The 22,708-nt window shown below is 35.2% G+C and overlaps 1 protein-coding gene and 1 pseudogene across 1 annotated transcript; one reads left to right on the top strand and one right to left on the bottom strand.

Annotated features, from left to right (window-relative positions):
* On the bottom strand, nt 6,663–8,028 carry LOC107607612. Its single transcript, XM_016309543.1, has 2 exons — nt 7,050–8,028; nt 6,663–6,883 (listed from the first exon to the last, which is right to left on the bottom strand). The coding sequence occupies exons 1-2, from the start codon at nt 8,026–8,028 to the stop codon at nt 6,663–6,665; spliced, it is 1,200 nt and encodes a 399-aa protein (XP_016165029.1).
* Nucleotides 14,160–16,795, top strand: LOC107607611 (annotated as a pseudogene).

Here is a 22,708-nt window from a genome sequence, read left to right as displayed (position 1 = left end):
GAGTATAAGTCAGCTGTGTGACTTAGGATATTTGGTAGTTTTCAAAAGACTTGAATGCTGTGTTGTTAATGAAAAGACAAATAAAGCAATGTTTGTTGCCAAGCATTTTAATAATATGTATGGACTTACTCTTGATGAACTAAAGGATAAAAATGTAGCTTGTCTTCACTCTAAAGAATCTGAAAAGTGGTTATGGCACAAGAGATTGGGCCATGCAAGTATGTTTCAAATAAACAAACTTGTAAAGAAAGAATTAGTAAGAGGTCTTCCTTTGATAAAGTTTGACAAAGACATCACCTGTGATGCTTGCCAAATGGGAAAACAAACCAAAAGTTCTTTTAAACCAACGGAAGACATCTCTACTAAAAGACCACTTGAGTTGCTACACATTGATTTATTCGGTCCAACAAGAACTCAAAGCCTAGGTGGTAAACATTATGATTTAGTAATTGTGGATGACTATACTAGGTTTGGTTGGGTTTTATTTCTTGCACACAAAAATGAAGCCTTTTCGGCCTTTGAACCTTTTTGCAAGAAAATTCAAAATGAAAAGGATTTGAAAATCTCTTCTATAAGAAGCGATCATGGAACTGAATTTGAAAATAATTTATTTGAATCCTTTTGTGAGAAATTTGGAATATCTCACAACTTCTCTTGTCCAAGAACACCACAACAAAATGGTATTGTGGAAAGAAGAAATAGAAGCATACAAGAGATGACAAGAGCTATGCTTTGTGAGAGTAATGTTCCAAAATTCCTTTGGGCTGAAGCGGTTAACACGGCTTGCCACATTTTGAATAGAACAATCATAAGGAAATTTTTGAAGAAAACCCCTTATGAACTTTGGAAAGGCTACCCACCAAACTTAGATTACTTGCACATCTTTGGATGCAAATGTTTTGTATTGAATAACAAAGAAAATTTGGGTAAGTTTGATCCAAAGGCGTATGAGTGTTTGTTTGTAGGATATTCCACAACTAGTAAAGCCTATAGGATTTATCATCAAGATGCTAGGATTATTGAAGAGTCCATACATGTTACATTTTGTGATACTAACTTGGTACAAAGCATTTTAGAAGATTGTGATGCAGGAAATCAAGCTCAAAAGGAAGTTGAAACTGTGCAAAATCAAGAGAATGGAAATTCTGTTCAAGCTGAACCAGAAACTGCTGTTGCTGAAAATTTAAGAGACAATTCCATTTTGTCTCACGAATCTGAAGGAAACCCTGAAGCCAGCAGCACCCAGAATCCATTGGTAACTGAATCTGCCTCCAAATTCTGGGCAAATGAAGAACCTTCTCTCTAAATTGCTTTCTCTAGCCTTATTGCACGTGCTGAATCATCTGGGCCTATCTTAAATTTCAGATTCTAGGTGGTCCATACATGTTTCATTAAAATGAACCACCTCTGGGCCCAAATGAGTGTTACATCATACATGTGTTTCATTTTATTTTAATTTGTTCTTTTTTTAAAAAAAAAGGTTTTCATATTTAAAATTACTCTCTGTTTTAAATTTTTTATATGATTAAATCACTTTTTTTTGTGTTGTCTAGTCTTTTTGGTTGATTTACCGAATCTGAAAAAGAAAAATTTTTCTTTTGTTGAAAATTTGAAATTTCTGGACTGGAATTATTTTTTAACATCAAAAATCAAGTGCACTCACCTTTGGTCAAAGAGTCTTATGCTTACTTGACATATCATGAAGGCACTGTTCACTCATATGTAAAAGGTCGAGACATTGTTTTAAATAATGAAACAATTAGTGACTCATTGAGGTATACTGATGTTGGGCCTTGTGCTTATGCTTCTGTTAAGTGGGATGAAGGAGTTGGTGTTTCTTTCAATGATGTCTTGGCTCATATGTGTGAACATGTTTTCTTGATTGATGACGTTACACCCACTCACAAAGTCCTAGGATATGAACGTGCTCAGTTGCACCGAATGGTCAACCACATCATACTGCCTCAAAGTGGTTCATATCAAAGGGTTTCTTACACTAATACTCTTGTTTTATATGCCCTTCTCACCAAAACTGAAATTTCATTTGCATACTTGATGGTTAGATATATGTTTGACTCTGTTAGGAGTGAAAAAGACAAAATACTTCCTTATGGCATGTTTCTAACTTGCATATTTGAGTATTTTGGTGTTGACTTGACCAATAAGGAATATCAAAATAGACATTCATACCTAAAAGGGGGTGGTTCAGTGAAACAGCAAAAAGGACCAACAAGATCTGAGAGAGTGATTCTAGATGATGAATCTCCTGCTCCTTCCACCGAGGATACTTCCATCTCTACTGGGAAGAAATCTGCTCTGCTGAATGTGGTCAAAGATGTTGTTCAAGAGCTTGTCTCCCAATCCAATCACTTAATTGCAATGAGCAAGGAGCAAAGGAAGCTAGCAAGCAAGCCTAAAAATTTTCTAAGAAAATCAAGGGATAGAGTGACTGTGTCCATGACTTTCATTGATAATCTTCAAAAGGATGAAGATCCCACCACTGATGTTGAAGAAGAAAATGATTTGGAGAAAAATGGTTCTGATGCCTAGGATTGCTACATGAAGCTGCTACTATCTATTTTTTGCTACATGGTTCTCTTGGATGATTGTAATAACTCTGACTTATGTTGCATTTTTGTTCCTTAGGACTGTGCTCTAACCATTTTCTGCAGAATACAAGACTTTGTTTTTGTTGATCATTCTTATTATCCGCCCTTGATGACAAAAGGGGGAGTAATAGCTGCTGAATTTGACTTTTGAATAGCTGCTGAATTTGAATTTTGATGCTACTGTGTTTTGTGATTTAATTGTGAATTTCTGATTGCTGCTGATGATAGTGTTGAGCATATAAATTTTGGATTGCAACTGTGCTATTGCAGGGAATGAATTGACATGCAAGTTGGAAATTGCTTTTATATGATATCAGTCTACCCTTGATTAACCTTGATACTTTGTTTTTGCTGTTGACATGATATGTTGGGCTGATTATGTGGTATTCCTTAGATAAAATAAATGTGTATAGCTCTCTATTGTGTTCTCTTTAAGTACAATGTAAAACAGGAACAAAGAGGAAAGCATAAATCCAGGGGGAGCTACTCTTGAAAAGGAAAGGGGGAGCAACATAAAAGCAAATGACAAAAATCAAAGGGAGTTTCTAAACCTTACTCAAATTCATTTCCTTTTGATTATTGCTTAAACCATGTTTGTCATCAAGGGGGAGATTATTGAGTTAAGAAATTAACTAAATTAATTAGTGATGACAAACATTATTTTTGGGCAAATAAATAATTAGTGTTGATTAATTATAATTGCATATTACTAATTATTTATAAAACTACTGCAGGCCAAAATCTGATTCACAGCCCAAATGGAATGGAAAATAAAACAAGGCTAATGGGTTAAATAAATAAATGAAGCCCATGAGGAAACAAGGCTGAAAAATCAGAATGGGCAAAAAAAAAGATTGGATACCCGATCCAAGCCCGAATTGATTTCAATTCCCTCCATCTTGCTCCAACCAAAGCAACGTTCCTCTCCTTTCTAATCAAGTCACATCAAGACTTCAGAAAAGTAAGAAAGAGAAAGAGAGAAAAAGCTTCCTCCATAAGCTAGAAACCAAAGAAGCAAGAGAGAGAAAGTTCAAGCTTGGAGTACAAAAGCTATAGCAGAAAATATAATCCAAATCAAGCTTAGGTTAAAGGTAATCCATCTCATCTTGCTTACATCAAATCCTCTTCCCTTCTTCCCAACTCTCTGCTCTATCCGAAAATGGCATTCAAGGGAAAGTTGATCTCTGTTCTTCACTGCTACAAATCCATGGTCACAAGAGATTCTTGGGGACCAAGTTACATTTCAATGGTTCAGATTTGGTTGACCATTGGAAGAAAATTTCGGTTACTCCTACATGGCTTTCGGTCAAGTTAGAGAAGTCAGAAGCAAAGGTTCTACTTTGATGCTTGAGAAGAAAAAGTGAGCTGGTGGGTTGGTGAAGCTCAAGGCTCAAGGTGTTGACCTTGGAAGAAGAACCAAGCAACATGTAAGGAGATAAAAAGAGGTTTGCTGTTCATTCAAAAACTAAGGAGAGAAAACCAGAGTGTGAGAATAGTGTTCTGTAAAGAAGTTTCTCTACTTGGATAATGCTTTCTTTCAAAGAAGCATTCGGCCAATACTGAAGAACTGTATCTGAGGTTTGCGAATCTGGTTTTGCACATAGCAAAGAGGCTGCTGATGAAGTCAATCTCCTTCATATTTTACTGATTGTAATGTGCTTTTCTAAGTTTATCTTTCTGTAATTTCTTGTGAGAAAAGGCATTGTGAGAAAGATTATGAAAAAGCCATGAGTGGAAAAAGGCTGAGTGAAACAGTTGAGAGAAAAGCCTAGAGTTATTTTCAGATTTCTTTAGGTATGTTTATGTCTTGTATCTTGTACCTGTGAGGTATCCTTTTCTTAGTTGGGTTAGCACTAAGAGGAATAGTTAGGTATTAGCATAGCCAATGTCAAGTTAGGTTAGAACTTGAGTGTGAAAGGATTGGGTCAATCCTGTGGAATTGGTGTATGTAATACTGTTAACTATAGTGAAATTCTTCCATTATTGTGGAGGAGACTGGACGTAGGTTGCATAGCACAAGGCAACCGAACCAGGATACATGCTGGTGTTAGCTTTTCTCTTCTTTGCTGTGTTCTGTTTTCTGATATTCATGAGACAAAAATAAATTGTCTCATAAATTTCCGCTGCTGAGTACAAACAGAATCAGAATTGAAAGTTTGTTTAAAAAGGGTCATAATAGCAACTTAAAAGGAAGGCATAGATTCAACCCCCCTTCTCTAAGCCTACTACAACTTTCAATACTCATCTTTACAATATCCCCTACTTTCATTTCGGCCTATTGGAGGAATATCAAACCACTCACACTTAAATAAGATCACTTTATGTCTTCCGACATAATCTAACTCAATAATATCAGTCAACACGCCATAATAATCCACACCCCAGTCAATTCATCTCCCTTCACAACTACTCCACTATTTTGAGTCTTCAAAGATGCTTTATGGGTTTTGCTTCGAAATGTAAAACCGTTGACAGCACATGTGTTGTAGAAATGTGCATGACGATCAGGACCTCTTGCAAGAGAAATTAGTTGATTATTCACCCGTGCACTCCCTACTTTGTGTAGATCTGAAATCTACATTAACGAATTGCAATTAAAACTAAATACTATCAAGAGACTCTTTAATTCTACAATTATCAAATTTTACTCGTTTACCTTCCTTTCAAACCATTTCACAAATTGATCCTTGTGCCTTTTCTGCAGATTTCTTGGATTTTCTCTTGTTAAAACTGCCATATGTTCGTCAACCCATGGTTGAACTTCTTCACAATTCTTCAGCACATAGAATTGAGCTTCTCTATGCTCTAAGATACTAAGTTCCTTGTATGCCCCTTTACAACTAAACTGGCAAAGTACTTTGAACACAGCTATGCTTCGCATAGGTTCATTCTCGCCAGGGTCAGAATTCTTAGAATTTTCATCCAAATATCTCCCCACAAGGGTCATTGCTTCTTCAGAGATATAACCCTCAGATATTGACCCCTCAGGACGTGCTTTGTTTCCCACATAACTCTTTAGTGTGCACAAATATCTAAAATTGAATTTTTAAGGAATGTTAGAAACCTACATATACTATACTATAAGGAAAATTCTAAGTTGTTGTCAATTCTAAAGGGCTAACCTCTCAACAGAGTACATCCAGCAATATTGAACAGGTCCGGCTTACTTAGCTTCATGGGCAAGATGAACGGTTAAGTGAACCATCACATAAAAAAAAGCCGGAGGAAAAACCGTCTCTAATTTACAAAGTGTTATTGCAATCTGGGTTTCAAGTTTGTCTAGAACGTCCACCTTCAATTCTTTGGAACAAAGGTCTCCAAAGTAAATACTTAGATGTATCAACGGTTCACAAACTTCTTTGGGTAAAAGCTCACGAATTACAAGTGGTAGCAGCCTTTCTATTAGGACATGGCAATCATGGCTCTTCAAGCCATAAATTTTGCAATCTTCAACGTGCACACACCTTCCAATATTTAATGAATACAAATCAGGCAACTTGAGTTCTTTCAAGAACTGACAAAGAAGTTGCCTTTCATTCTCCTTCCTAGTCTTTGACAAAGTATATTTGGCTATCGGCATCACAAACTTGTTGTCCACTCTACGAGGATGAAGGTCTCTCTTGATACCCATAAGTTGAAGATCAAGTCGTGCATTAAGATTGTCGTTTGTCTTTCCATCTATATTTAATAGTGTACCCAGTATATTATCGAAGACGTTCTTCTCTATATGCATTACATCTAAATTATGACGTAACAATAATGTCTTCCAATATGGAAACTAAAAAAAATGCTTTTCTTTTTCCAATTTCCAGCCACCTTGTCATGCTCAGACTTCTTTCTCTTTTTAGTATTGTTCCCAAACTCCGTTTGTTCAAAAGTCTTGAATTCTTCTACGACATCATAACCAGAAAGTGGCTTAGGTGCTTCGCCAAGTTCCCTGATATTGTCGAAAGAACTCTTATTTCTTCGCCACGGATGATCATGCGGCAAATAGCGGCGATGACCCATATAGCAATGCTTGTGTCCATGTTTCAGCCTCTTAGAACTAGTTTCTCAGTGGCAACACGCACATGCTAGTGCACCTTTAGTGCTCCAACCAGATAACATAGCATAGGCTGGATAATCATTTATTGTCCATAAAACTACAGCAGACAATTTAAAGTTCCGTCTCTGAACCACATCAAATGTTTCAACACCCCCTTCCCACAATTCTTTCAACTCTTCAATTAACGGTTCTAAGTATACATCAATAGAATTGCCAGGGAATTTAGAGCCTGGAATAAGTAGAGATAACATCCAATTTGAATGTTTCAAAACCATCCAAGGAGGATAGTTATATGGAATGAGAACAACTGGCCAAGTACTATAGGAAATGTTCATATTGCCGAACGGATTAAATCCATCACTAGCAACTCCAAGCCTGATATTTTCTAGCATCACGTGCAAACCATTCGTGCTCCTCATCGAATGTCTTCCACGCCATCGAATCTGCTGGGTGTTTTAGGACTCCATTGTCAAGTCGTTTCTCTTTGTGCCACCTTATTGCTCGCGCTGTTTCTTCACACATGAAGATCCTTTGAAGCCTAGGTTTTAACGAAAAGTATCTTAGTATCTTCTGGGGTACCTTCTTCCGAAGGTTATCCTTTTCATTCCCCCTCCCCTTTACCCATCTAGATTGCTTACACTTTGGACATTCATCAAGATCAGCATATTCTTGCCCCCAAAACAAAATGCAATCATTCACACAAGCATCTATCTTCTCATAATCTAATCCCAAATCTCGAATCACTTTTCGAGCATCATAAAATGAAGTTGGACAAGAATTTTCCTTTGGAAATATGCTTTCTAGAAAGAGCAACAAAGCATCAACTGAATTGTTGCTCCATCCATAGCGACATTTCATTTGAAACAACTTGATAATGAAAGATAACCTTGATATCCCACTGTCCGGATACAGGCTTTGCTCATAATCCCTCATTAGCCTCTGGAACCTCTTTGCCCCCTGATGAGGTTCTTCTTTTATATTTTCATCTATGTTGGTAGCGAAATCTCTCGGCATCTCCCCTAGTGTTTCTCCTCTAAAGATGTTATGCAACATCTCATAAGTGGCAGAATCATTCTTCCTTTCACAATCAATTTCATTTAGATCAGACACATCTATAGTGGATGTATCTTGAAGTATCTCACCATGATGCACCCATGTTTTATAAGAGGTCACTATCCCCCATTGGCGCACATGATGATGAACTTTATTTCTAAATTTGAACATAAAAATGTTGTATTTGGGACAAGGACAACGTATTTGATTTTTCACACCGGGTTGAGAGAAGGCAATATCCAAAAATAATTCATCGAGGCACTTTCTAAACTCAGGAGTACGCCTATCAAAATTAACCCAATATTTCTGGTAATTGACCATTGGACTAATTTCTGCAGGAGACGAGAATGGATAGAAGGATGTAAAGAGTGAAAAGAAAGAGAGCAGCATGACATAACATAGCATCACCGGGACTATCACTTTCAAAATCACCAAAAAAGTGCAAAAGATAGAACCAAAATAATAAAACCCAGAAATAAAAAATAGAACAAAAATATCAACTCTCCCAATAACCTAAAAATCAGATAATCAACCATGTTACACACCAATACTTTCAACCACAACAACATCAGCATAATCAACCAACAATATTTTCAACCACAATATCAGCAGAATCAAGATTCAATATTTCAGCTAAGATTATCAGATAACATCATATTTAACAATACTCAAATAAACTGAAGTTACCTTTAGCAGAAACGTAATCAAACCAGACCAAACCAGCAGGAGAAGAAGGACACCCGAATCAGACCAGCAGAGGCAAAGGACAATGCCGGATGAGCAGAGTAGCATAAACTATCCTAATTCAATGCCATGTAAAATACACAACATTATTAACAAAATTTAATCCATATCTCTATGTTACTAAGGATCAAATAGTTACCTACTTTACTCAATTCACAAACACAAAAGTAAAAAAAAAAACAGAATCGAACAGAGTTAAAGGAAAGCAAAATCTAATAACACTAATATAGTCAAACAGATATAAAACTAATATTTTTAGTCACAACATCAGCAGAATCAAGGTTCAATACTACATTAAACTGGACTTACCTTCAGCAGAGGAGACGATCGGAGCAGACCGGCAGCAGACCAACGAAGCACAGCAGAACCAGATGAAATTAAAGACTGCAACACAACACCAGAAGAAGACCCTTTTATTAAATCTTCATCATTTCACTATCAAGCTAGGAGACAAACTTTTTAGTGCTAATAAAAGCTTCTTCTGCTTTATTATGTAACTCAGGTTTTCCAACTTTAGTATACAAGCCTCAACAAAGGAAAAAGAACAAACATAACAACATATTAAATCATCTACTTTTACATACAGATACAGTTAGGAATTAGCATCAATTTTTCTCTTCTAAACCTACAATAAAACAGCAACAATGAAGTCCACAAAATTAGTGTACAATAACTACATATAAGAAAAAAATCACCTCTACAGTAAGGAATGTCAGAAGCAGAACCACACTCAGCGACGGGTTGGGGCCGTTCCACCGTCGAAGACGCAGGCCACAGGCGAGGATAGCTGACAGCACGATCAGAGCTTTGGTATGAGCAGAGCTTCGGCACGGACAGAACACAACCAGCAGAGGAATCATCCAACAAGACGACCACAGAAACGGAGGTAGCAGATACAGAAGAGGCACGACGTGGAGGCAGAGAAGGTGGAACGCAGGGGAGCCTAGACGGCCAGGACGACACGGAGACGAAGACGAAGCAAATTTGAGCAGTGGCGTAGACGAAGCAGATTTGAGGAGCGACTGGAGAACCACGACGCCGCCTGAGACGTTTCCCAGGGGCTAGGCCGGTGACTCTTCCTCCGGCAGCAGCTCCATTTTCCCTCGTAGATAGGGTTTGTGGATGGCGCGATGGGTTGAGAGTGGCTGGGTGTGAGGCTTCGAGTGAGGTGGGGGAATAGGAGAACCTTAGGGTTTTTTTACTTTTTACATTCACTATAGATATTACCTCTTGGGTTTTTACACTGCACAAAATAAAATTATTTTAAAAAAATATATAGACAATTTTTTTAATTCTTAAAGTTTTTAACATTTTGAAAAAAAATTATAAATTATACATATATTTTGTGACACAAAAAAAAACTTGTTACAAACAATGTTGAATTTGGTGACAAATTAATTTTTTGTTACAAAATAATTTGAGTTTTTCAGACAAAAAAATATTTTGTTACAAAATATTTGGATTTTTTGAAACAAAAAACTATTTTGTTACAAAATACTACGAGTTTTTGCAACTATTTTACTTTTTGTTACAAAATATTATAACTACCATAATTTGTAACAAAATAAAATAGATTGTTACAAAATATCTGGATGTTTTGTAACAACTTGTAATATTGTTACAAAACATAGTTTTTTTTGTAACAATAAGCAACTATTATTACAAAAAAAATGGTTTTTTGTAACAATTTTAAATTTGATACAAAATTTTTGTTACAAATATTCCATTTTCTTGTAGTAGAACTATTATCATCAATATGGATATTCTCAAGTGCATATGACTTCATCTCAAGTGCTTGACGTATCCAATAATACTTCACCTCTATGTGTGATTCGATTTGGAATAAAACGTTAGATTCTTGCTGAGATGGATAACACTTTGGCTATCACAAAATGATACAAATTTTTTTGATTGATTCCTAATTCCTGCAGAAGTTTTTTCATTCACAAGAGTTTTTTAGAAACTTCAACAACATCAATATATTCTGCTTCTGTAGTAGATAAAAAAGCTCATTTTTGAAGTCGAGATTTCCACGACACAGTTCTCCCTGTAAAAGTCAACATATAACCAGAAGTAAACTTTTTTGAATCAAGATCTCCAGCTATATTTGTATTTGTGTAACCATCCAATACAGGTTGGTCATAGACAAGCTCTAAAAGTAGCATTAAGGTATCTGAGAATCTACTTTACTACTTGCCAATGTTCTTTGCCAGGACTAGAGATAACCCAACTAACAACTCCAATAGTATAAGCAATATCCGACCTGGTGCAAACTATAACATACATCAAACTACCAACCACAGATGTATATGGAATCTTCTTCATTTCTTCTTTTTTTTCTCACTTGTAAGATATTGCCACGAACTCAGCTTGAAATTACTAACAAGTAGAGTATTAACGGGTTTGGAACTACTCATGATAAACTTCTCTAAAACCTTCTCAATATACTTCTATTGTGACAACTACAGTTTTTCATTCTTCCTAAAACAAGTGATACTCATCATGCTAAGGATTATCTTTGCAGGACCCAAATCTTTTATAGCAAAGGATTTGTTCAAGTTTTTGGAGCATGCAACCATATTGAACCTTGCTTGACAACTCTTACCACTAACCATCTTCCTGTTACTCTTAATGCCACAAAGAGCTCTAAGTTGACCATCCGTCTCCAGTAGCCCATATTCAAGTGGGAACGTAAAGGTTAAGGATAGGAATTTTACCCACTTGAATGTTGTATTGGATGGTGATGGCTTTGGGAGAGGTCTTGCAAGCTCCACTCCCTTGTGTTCTTCTTTGAATTCTTCCACTTCTTTGCAGGCTTTCTCAATTTCAACCTCTTCCTCTTGGTAGCCGTCTTCTAATTCAATCTCTTCTTCATTGCTTACCAAGGGTATGGGAGGTTGTGCATCTTTCTCCTTTGTGGGTGCATCTTCCTCCTTTATTTTTGCATCTTCCTCTTCTTCCATGTGTGAGGATGAAAAGTTCTCTAATTCACTGGAGTATGAACTCCTTTGATTGATTTCCTCACTTTCTTCTATAGGATCTTGTATTATATCTTTTGTGAAGGAATTTTCTTGCTCCTCTTCCTGTGGTTTGATAATCAACTATACATGCTTCTCTATATTTTTGACACTTGTCTTTATATTATGTAAGAATTCTTTCATGAGAAGCTCAAGATCTGATGGTATTTGAGATGAATAAGGAGGAGGTGGCTCTTGATATGAATAAGAAGGAGATGATGGTTCTTGATAGGTGTAAAAAGAGGATGGTTCTTGGTATGAATAGGTAGATAGTGGCTCTTGATATGGGTAGAAAGATGATGGTTCTTGATATGGATAGAGAGGTGGTGGTTCTTGGTATGGATATGGAGATGGTGGTTCTTGATAGTTGGAACATGGAGCATTGAAGTTTCTTTGGTTTTGACTTTGCCAACCAAAATTTGGATAGTTTCCCCATTCATAATGATGTGGATCACTACTCGGGTGTGAGTAGTAACCCATATGATCTCTCTCCATTATTTTTCCTTAGCACAAAACACCAAACAGAATTAAACGCACCATGTGGTAAAAAGAAAAGCAAAGAAGAAATAACAGAATTCTAAAAATTAAAACAAGGAAAATTTTTTTTTGAAAAATAATAAAATAATATTTAAATAAAATTAAAATTAAAATGCCTAATCTAAACAATCAAACAACTAATAGTTGTTAATCACAGTCAATTCCCGGCAACAGCGCCAAAAACTTGGTGCGGAATTTATAACCCACAAATTAACCGGCAAGTGCACCAGGTCATACCAAGTAATACCTTACGTGAGTAAGGGTCGATCCCACGAGAATTGATGGATTAAGCAACAATAGTGTTTGATAGGCTTAGTTAGACAAACAGAAAGTAATGTTTGGGTATTCAAAAGCATTAAACAGTAAATTAAGAATTTCAGAAAGTAAGCAGCAAATGAGTTGTGAAATATATATGGGAAAACAGTTAAGGTTTCAGAGTTATCTATTTTCTGGATTAACTTTTCTTACTAACTATTTTAATTATGTAGGATTTAATTTATGACAAACTATATGTGACTAGACCCTAATTCCTTAGACCTTTCTAGTCTCCTCTAAAATTCATTAACTGCCAATTCCTTGGTCAATTAATTCCAATTAGAAACTACATGATCAAATTCTAGTTTATATGCCACAAAAAATCTAATTACCCAAAAATAAAAGGATTATATGTCACGTATCCCGTTAAATCCAGATAATTAAAATTTAGGAGAATATGTTTTCAAGCTATTGTTCAAGTAAAGAGCTTTTCCAAGTTATACAAGAACTCAAATAGAAAGAGAGTCATACTTCCGTTCCACCTAAATTCATAAGATGAAGAGAGAAAACAATTCTTAAATTATAAATCCATGCATAAATTAAAATAGAAAAAGCAATAAAATCAATCCATACAAATAGACAGAGCTCTTAACCTTAACAGTGGAGGTTTAGTTGCTCATGGAAAAGAGAAAATAAGGATTCAGGTAAAATGTACTGAGTTCCAATCTGATAGATCTAAATCCCTCTAGAATTTCCTAATGGAATCCCCTTTTTATAAATAATCCTAATTAATAAAAAAAATCTAAAATTAAAATAATATTTTTTCCGATTTAAAAATCAAATGTGAATTTAAATTAGAATTAATTATAGCAATCCGTAAGTCTTCAATTGATGGATGTGGACCACTTGATTCCTTCACTCTGCAGCCTCTGATTTGTACTTTCTGGGCTGAAAACTGGGTCAAAAACGGCCTAGAAATCGTCCCCAGCGTTTTCTGCACGTGGCGCATGTCACGCGTACGCGTCAGTTACGCATATGCGTCGATGGTCTTCTTCGCGAGTCACTCGGACGCGTCGGTCACGCGCACGCGTCGCCATGGAAAGCTCCAAATCACGCGCACGCATCAGTCACGCGTACGCGTCACTCCTCGCTGCCATCTCCTTTGCTTCTTCACTACAAAAAAAAGAGTTTAAAATGGCATTTATATTATGGCATTTTATGATGTTGCCATAATTAATTTTTCAAAAATGGCATTTTTTGGTGATTTTGGCTGTTTTCAACCGCCATTATTAAAACCAATATTAAAAAAAAAACGCCAAAAGCCCAAAACCAAGGAAACCTAACACTTATCTTATCTAGTGAAAAAGTAAAACCCGAAAGTGAAACTCGATCTTCTCAGCAACGTTCTCCGATCTCCTCCAACGACGATCTTCTCCGGTGACATCTCCAGCGGCGATTTTCTTCTGCATTCGCCTCCTGTGACGATATTCTTCAATGACGATCTTCTCCGCGACATCTCCTCCAGCGACGATCTTCTCCGGCAACACCTGGAGGCGATCTCCTTCGGCGACATCTCCTTCTGTCGCGATCTTTTCCGGCGATTCCTCTTCCAGCTTCCTCCTTGCCATCCTCTGTGTCTTCTCCGCCAAAATCCTCAGTGCCTCCCTTTCGTTCTAGATCGGCAGGTCAGTTTTCTATCTTTTTACATTCTAGGGTCCAAAAGTGCGATTCTCTACTTTTTGATACTGTGATGAGTCTCTTCTTTAATACGAATATAGTTAAATTGAACAAGAAGTACATTATTTAGATTTTCTTTATTTAAGAAAAATAAATGTATTCTCGTTGCTGTGTGAATGAATGCATATGTTGTGTTTGATAAATGTGATGTAAATTTTGATAATGACAGTGTTTGATGATGAAAACCAAGCGCAGGAGAATAGCTTCATATATGTGAGTGCTATTTCTTCTTTTTCCAGCTTCAGTTTGTAAATTATAGCTTAAATCTTTCAAATCACTGCATGCTTAGTTATACTCTGCTTCTGCTTTTGCTCGATAGGTAGAAATTTTGTTTTTCTTCTATTTCAAAATTGATTCAGTATCATTTTAAAATTGATTACGTATTTTAAACAATAATTCAAAAGATAAGGTAAAATCACATGAGTATTGAGTGTTTGATCTTAATATATGGAATTTGGCTTGCTTTTCTATGGTTAATTCTGATTTTGGGTGATTTTTTTGCTTTTTGGTTATTATTATTATTATTATTATTATTATTATTATTATTATTATTATTACTAGAAGCTTGATTGTCATACTGCTAATCTGCTCCCATTGAAGCTGCAGTTTTAAATTTTTGTAGATATTGTTATAATTAGACATTAAATTTCATGTTTTGAAAGTTTGATAGATAGGAGTAGTTTTGTTGGAGATAAAAATGAGAGGGATAATTACTATATTGAATGTATTTATGGACTTGAGAAAAGATTTAATACAATTAACAGAGACCAAAAGGTAGTTATTGAACCCAATTCTCTTTCTTTTATATATATATATATATATATATATATATATTGATGATGATGGTGATGTGTCTTTGGCTTGATTCTCCCACCCTCTCTTTTGGCTTGATTTTTTTAAAGTGAGGTTCAGTGTGATTTGTGTGCCTGTTTCTTTTTTTTAGGTGTTAAAGTTAGGAAGCAAGTTGTGTTAGATGGTCTGGTTAGGCGTGTTTGTAGAATTTTGTGCAGTAACAAACTCATAGGAATAATACCTAAAGAGTTGAGCATGTTGAAGTCCCTTAAGGTGCTGGATTTGGGAAATAATCAGTTATCCGGATCAATTCCTCCAGAGCTTGGAAATTTAACTGAACTTGTGAACATGTAAAAAGAAATTCATGATGAATAGATAGACAAATATTGACTCTCTTTCTAGTTGACTCCTATACTTATTCCTCTCTGTGTGTTCTTTTGTAGGAATCTGCAGTCCAATGATCTAACCGGCAGGTTACCTCCGGGGCTCGGGAATTTGAAATACCTTCAAGAACTTCGGCTCGATAGGAATAAGCTCCAAGGGCCAGTTCCTGGTGGTGACAGTTCAAATTTTTCCTCAACTATCAATGGGATGTGAGTAAAATTTAGTTGGTATACTTTGGTTAAGGCATTCTGTATCCTTATTCGCATAATTCTTTGTTAAGTGAACCTCGAAAAATGCTAGTTATGCCAATCAAAGTTTGACTTTAGTTAATTGATGCCTTAAAGTACCCATAATTTCTTCAGGTATGCTACAAATGCAAATTTAACTGGCTTCTGTTGTTGGTCTCAGTTAAAAGTAGCGAATTTTTCGTATAACTATTTAGTTGGCAGCATACCCAATTGCTTGCATTAAAAAATATGTTTTCTGCCAATCAGTTTATACTTTCAAGGAAACTGCCTTCAGATTCAGAACAAAGACGCAAAGCAACGACCCTCTATTCAATGTGGTATGCAGGACATGACCTTTTTTTAGCATTAAAAAATGATTAATGTAATTAAGATTTCTCTTCCTAGATAATCTCATAGATTAAAATGTAAAGTGTCATTTACTGTGATACTTAGAAACGTAAGACCTAGTGCTCCTTTTTATTCTTGTAAAGTAACTAACTATGAAATATTATCTCATAGCTGGTGCATCACCTGCAAGAAGCCAGCCATTGGTGAATCCTAATATGTATATGTCAAAGCATCATGGAGCATCAAAACCTGTTTGGCTTCTGGCTCTAGAAATAATAACGGGAACCATGATTGGTTCTCTCTTTCTGATTGCTCTTCTCGCTGCCCTTCAGAGGGGGAATAAAAAAGCATCCATCATTATTCCTTGGAAAAAATCTACAAGCCAGAACGACAGCATGACAGTATATATAGGTTCAGCTTCTTTGTGTTTTACTAGCTATTTACTAATGTTTATAGAGCCGTTTTTCAATGTAATTAGCTTTATTACTGTACAGACCCCGAGATGTTGAAGGATGTGAGAAGGTATACCAGACAAGAGCTTGACGTTGCCTGCGAAGACTTTAGCAACATAATCGGGTCATCACCAGACAGTGTGGTCTACAAGGGAACCATGAAAGGTGGACCTGAGATTTCTGTAATCTCCCTCTGCATCAAGGAGGAGCATTGGATAGGATATCTTGAACTCTATTTTCAAAGAGAGGTAAATGCAAACATTTAAGTGCTTACGAAATTGCAAGATTTGGCAGACAAATATTTAGTTAAGTTCTCTAATGTTTATGCTATCATGGCATTCAGGTGGCAGACTTGGCAAGGTTAGATCATGAGAATACAGGAAAACTGCTGGGGTATTGCAGAGAGAGCACTCCATTTACAAGGATGTTAGTTTTTGAGTATGCTTCAAATGGGACACTTCATGAGCACCTACATTGATGTAAGTCAACTTTCTTACCAATGATTCTTAGCTCGTGTATTATAATTTAGGCGTTTCCAGTTCATTAAACATGAAATTTACGACTACAGATGGAGAAAGATGTCAATTCTCCTAGACAAGGCGTATGAAAATGATAATAGGCATTGCACGTGGACTCAAGTATCTACATACGAAAATTGAGCCTCAATTCACTATTTCAGAGCTGAATTCTAGTGCTGTATATCTTACAGAAGAATTTTCCCCCAAGGTTTGCATGCTAACTAGTTCAAATCTTGTAAATTAGAAATCACAAGCAATTATGATTATGTTTAATAACATCTTATTTCGGTTTTAGAATGAGTGGAATAGAGTAATGCACATGGCTATGTATTATTAGAAATCAACATCTTGTTTAAGATTTTCATTGCTTTGGACCTGAACTGCAGTTGGTTGATCTCGAAAGTTGGAAGACAATCCTTGAAAGTTAGGAAGCTACCTACATGTTTCCTGACAGTCAATTAAGTTTATTCTCTTCTATATGTTAATGAATAATTTCAATTTTTATAATTACAGGTAATGGACTTGGATAGAAGAGTAAGACGTGGGCAAGAACGTCTTGCTCAAGAGGTGGAGCCAGCACCAGCGCTTCCATTATAATTAAAATACATAAAATATTTTTTATGTTTATATATTGATATCATAATTCAGGCTGCCAAAGAGAAGGCTGTTGAAGAAGAGTGAAGGAAACAGAGGGAGAAGGATCATGATAGAAGACTATACAATCTCCCTTCCATCAATATTATTTATGGAGAAAAAAAGGGTTGAGGTAGGTATTTTACTGTTGTAATTTTTTCCTCTTGCATGATTGAACTCTGAAAGTGTAGTCCAGTCTTTCCTAAATATATCTGTCATGGTTGAGAGAGGTATATTGGGTTTGAAATTGTAGCAGAACCATTTGAGAGCCCTCCATTTCCCTTAGCTGCAGAGAGAACAAGAAGAAAAGACCCTCTTGATGGCGAAGGAAGCAAAAAAGAATGAGTTCTTGTTATGTAGCTTAGGTACTAATTATTAGTATTTATCTCTATCTCTAGATAGCTAGTTAGTTGTATTTGATTTATTATTAATACTGTTAGTGGAGTAGATAGTAATTGAGTGAGTGCCTTGCAGAATGAGTTCCTAAACTTTAAGAAAGCTAAGAGAAGGATAGAAATAAGATGAAGCCAAAGAGGTTAAAAAGATAGCTACTCCTAATTAATAATGAATTCTTATCAAATAGCATATTTCTTGTGAGACTGCTGGTTTAGTTTTCCCTTCTTCAAAATGCTGGTAGTTTGCTATTTATTTGAGAAATTATTTATTTCTAATGTTTAATTTTCTTTTGCAGTTAATATTTATTCACATGGACATAAACAATGAAAATGTTGGAAAGGCCTGTAGCAAACTTTTTTAGCATCTCTAAGAATGATTATGATGATGATGGTGATTCGTGCATTGATGGTTCTAGTTCTACACCTAGGGTCTCATCTGAATGGAGGAGCTCCATTCATTTCAAGGATTCTGAGACAGAAGAAGCATTGTTTTCATCATCTAGAAGAAGTTGTCCCAAGTGGGAATCATATACTTTGTTCCAAAAATATGATGAATAAATGTCCCTCTTAGACAGAATTAGTGCACAGAAACTTGAGGAAACAGGTAACAATACATCATCCATAATTATTAAATTTAGAGTTTAATTCATTAACATAGTTTCCTAATCCATCTTCAGAGTATTTCAGGTATTAAAATACATAGTTTAGGGCTGCAGCAGTGATATTTCTACGCTAGTGAATATAAAGCTGTCCACAGGGAGGGAAATGCTGTCATTAGGCGGCACCTGGAGTCTCTTCCATTGGAGACTTTTGATTCTGTAAGTTTAAATATTCTATTCATATTTTATAGCATGTCAAGCTTGTATATATGAATCAGTGTGCCTTCATGAAGGAATCTTCTAGAATTGATATGCCGTGTGAGTTTTCCAGGGCTCATGTTACTAGTAACCAAATTATGTAATGCAATAGATGACCAAATTTCATGCTAATTGAGTTGATAAGAATTCTGGATAACCAATGGCAGCTTCTGTCTCATTTGCAATTATTATTTATTTATTGACACTTAAAATGAAAAAGAAAATAAAAATCTTGTTAGGATGATAGCACTTAAAATGAAAAAGAAAAAAAAATCTCGTTAGGATGATAGCCTGTTATATGACTTAAAATAGTTTTGTTTTCAAAATAAAATTATAAGGAAGTGAGTTTTGAAGAAGGAACTTTATTAACACTAGATATCTCTAGATTAGAAACAGTTAAACACACTAAATGAAGATTGACACTAAATATCCCTAGACTAGAAACAGTTAAACACACTAAATGAAGATTTTCTTCAACTGTACACTAAGTTACTAACTCTGAGAGAACAGATTCTTATTCTTGCAGATGAATCAGTGGAGGACTCTGTTGCCCATTCTGACTTGAGATCTTTAGCTACACTTCTACTAATTCATGACATACAAGTAGTCCCAATTGTTGCATTTCATATTAGAGTTTTGATGCTCTCGTCACTAACTTGTATCACCTTGTTTTGTGAACTGAATTCTAATAAAAATAAAATCGCCTATTTTGTTTTTGTAGTCAAGACGACTTCCATGCAAAGACTCAATATCGTCTTTAAGGTTATCAGGGTTCTCTCACAGCTCTTGGATCCACGAAATGCAGCAAGCTTCAGATAAATCAATTATAATCAGTGAAATCTTGGATTCTTGGACTAGAAATCTGGTGTCTGTGTCCAGAATCAGTGACTATGTGTTATCAAATGAGTTTAAATACATATTCATATTTCGTTTAAATACATTATTAGATATTAACATAGTTTAGGGAACTGGATGGTAGATTATTTGACTGATTAGTGTTTATTGCAATGCTTGTATTTTGGTAAGTTTAGTAAGACAAGGTTTTGTATAGGAGTTATTACTTTTGATTTTCAATAATAAAAAATTATATATTATATTAATCTTTTGTTTATGAGTTATATAATATTTCATTATGGATTATGATTTTTTGCTATTGTGAAATTTTAATCACATTTATTTAACGCGATAAAAATGACGGTAAAAATTATTTTTTTAAACAATAAAAAATGTCACTGTCAGGGTAAAACGGCGGTTCAAAATACCATTTTAACCAACCAAAATGCTACTGTCAGGATAAAAATGGCTGTTCAAAAATGTCATTTTAACCAACCAAAATGCCACTCTGTTAGGGTAATAATGGCGGTTCAAACCGCCGTTTTAACCTATCCAAAAACCGCCATTTTAACCATGAAAATAACGGTGGTTTGAACCGCCGTTTTAACCTATCCAAAAACTGTCATTTTAACCCTAGAAATAATGGCGGTTTGAACCGCCATTTTAACCTATTCAAAAACCGCCGTTTTAACCCAGGAAATTGTGGCGGTTTTCAGAAAATCGCCGTAATAACCAGAATGGCGCTCAGAATTACGTCGCTTTACGAAACCATCATTATTGGTAATAATGGCAGTTCAAACCGCCGTAAATACCTAAAAAACCACTATTTTAACCAGAATTTTTTGTAGTGCTTATGCTGCAGAAACTCCATCAAATCCAGCCAAATGCTACCTAAAATAAACAGTATTGCACAAAACTCAAAATAGCATCCATAGTGGCTAAAATATAATTAATTCTTGATTAAACTCAACAAATTACAGGCAAATTCACTAGGAAAAGATAGGAAAGATGCTCACGCATCACTTGCTTCAGCTCATATAAGCTCTTCTTCAATTTTCATATGATATGCTCCTTTTCTTTAACTTTGAAATCCTCTGGTTGTTCCAAATAATTTTTTTATCTATATCACTATGAAGGAATGTAGTCTTCACACCAAGTTTTTCAACCTCTATATTCAAGCTAGCCGTTAATCTAAGCACAACTCGAATAGAGGACATTTTCACTATTGGAGAGAAAATCTCTTCAAAATCAATACCTTTTTTTTCTGATCAAAGCCTTTTACAACCAACTGAGCTTTGTATCTTAGCCGTGAAACATTTTCATTTGCTTTCAATTTAAATATCCATTTATTTTTGAATACTCTCTTATCCTTCGATAACTTCACCAATTCAAAAGTATGATTCTCATGCAAGGATTTTATTTCTTCTTTTATGGCTTTTAACCAATCTTCTTTATGCTCATTAGACATAGCTTCTAGGTAGCTCTCTAGCTCCCCAGTCTCAGTGTTCATCACATACTCATGAAGAGAATATCTATGGGAAGGATAGTGCTCTCTAGTAGATAATCTCAACTCAGGCTCAATTGATGGTTCAGGTGAAACTTCAACATCTAGTGGAACTTCTATATCTGGTACCTCAGTTTGAGCTGTGAATTCATCATGTAAATCATCACCATCATTATTAACTTGTACATCTCCTCCATCATCAAAAGGTATAGTGAAAGGATTAAGTTCATCATTAGCAGAATATTTAACAGTTGATGCTGGCTTATTTGTCTTTTCAAGGCCTTTAATATATAGTTTGGTCTTCAAGAAAAATCACATATGTCCTTCTAATTATTTCTTGCTCACTAGTTCTCATAATCTGTAATCAAAGTCTTTGTGACTATAACTCATGAAGATACACTATTTTGACTTTCCATCAAGTTTGGACCTTTTATCTCTTGGAATGTGTATAAAATCCTTACAGCCGAACACTCGCAAGTGGCTATAGAAGACATCTTTTTCTCCCTGATGAGCAAAAATTAAAGCTCACAAATACCGGCAAGTGTACCAGGTTATTCAAGTAATACGACAGTGAGTCGATATCGTTTCCACAAGAATTAATGGATTGAGGCAAGTAACATCTAATTAAATATCTAATTAGATCAATCAAACCTTAGATTTTGGATTGTAGATCTTGAAGAAAAGAAGAATTAGAGAAGAGAATGCTTGAAATTGAGAGAAAATCAATATGTGAGAATGTTGAAGGCTTTGGAGATGTTTGGTTCTTGGACGAACAATGCTTATGCTTTTTTATTTAACTCATGCAAAAATCTTTTCACAACAAATCATTTATAACTAAAGCCCAATCCTTTGGTGATTTAGTTTCTCTAAAACCAATTAATCGCCAATCACTTGGTCAACTAATCAAGAGAAGAGGTGAAAAACAATTTCAATTTTAATCTGCACGACCTTCAAGAGCTAACACTAGCCGAATTATATGTCACGTATTTGAACTAGATCTAGATAAGTGAAGATTATGAGATGACTTTTAAGATAATTTTGTAATTAATTTTTCCAAATATAAAATTATAATCCAAGACAGATTTAGAATATTTTTCAATAGTTCTAACCCCTTATTGATGAAGAACATAACCCAATCTTGAAAAAGTAAAAAAGTATGAATTAAAATAAAGAAAACAGTTATATTATTAAACATTAAACCAAACAGAGGTCTTAACCTTCAATGGAGTAGGCCTGTTTAGTGACTCATGATAAAGAAAAAACTAATCTTAATAATGAGAGAGTGATCCTCCGATGGATGGTTGATTCCCCTTCTGTGAACAAGGTTCACTTATTTATATCATAAGTTCTATCTAGAATTCAAATTCAAAACTAACTCTAATCTTATCTTTCGAAAGGATAAGATAGCTAACTACTTCAAATTCAAATAAAAATAATTCAAATATAATTTAGAAACAAATTCTAACAACCAAATCTTTATATTTTTAGAAGAAATTAATGATAACTAATCTTTTTGAATCTTGAATCTTCAATCTTGAATCTTCAATCTTCAATCTTGAATCTTCAATCTTCAATCTTCAAGTTTTAATGTATGGCTTGAATGATGATTTTATGAATTTGATGATGTTGGATGGTGGAAGTGCTATTTTGTTATGAGCCGGAATGGCTGTGTATGGTAATGAATTATGGCTGATTGCGGAATATGTTATGAGCTGGATGGATGACTATGAATCGTGAATTTAAGCCGATTGGCTGAGATGAATGTTG

This window comes from Arachis ipaensis, chromosome B07 (genome assembly GCF_000816755.2).
Source record: "Arachis ipaensis cultivar K30076 chromosome B07, Araip1.1, whole genome shotgun sequence".
Lineage (NCBI taxonomy): Eukaryota > Viridiplantae > Streptophyta > Magnoliopsida > Fabales > Fabaceae > Arachis > Arachis ipaensis.
The sequence above is the reverse complement of the archived record's forward strand: the minus strand, read 5'-3'. Positions and strand labels throughout refer to the sequence as shown.

Coding starts and splice junctions, on each gene's coding strand:
- LOC107607612 (XM_016309543.1), bottom strand. CDS start 8,028: ATGGTCAATTACCAGAAATATTGGGTTAATTTTGATAGGCGTACTCCT. Junction 6,884..7,049: donor GGAGCACGAATGGTTTGCAC/GTGATGCTAGAA, acceptor TACTTATTCCAG/GCTCTAAATTCCCTGGCAAT.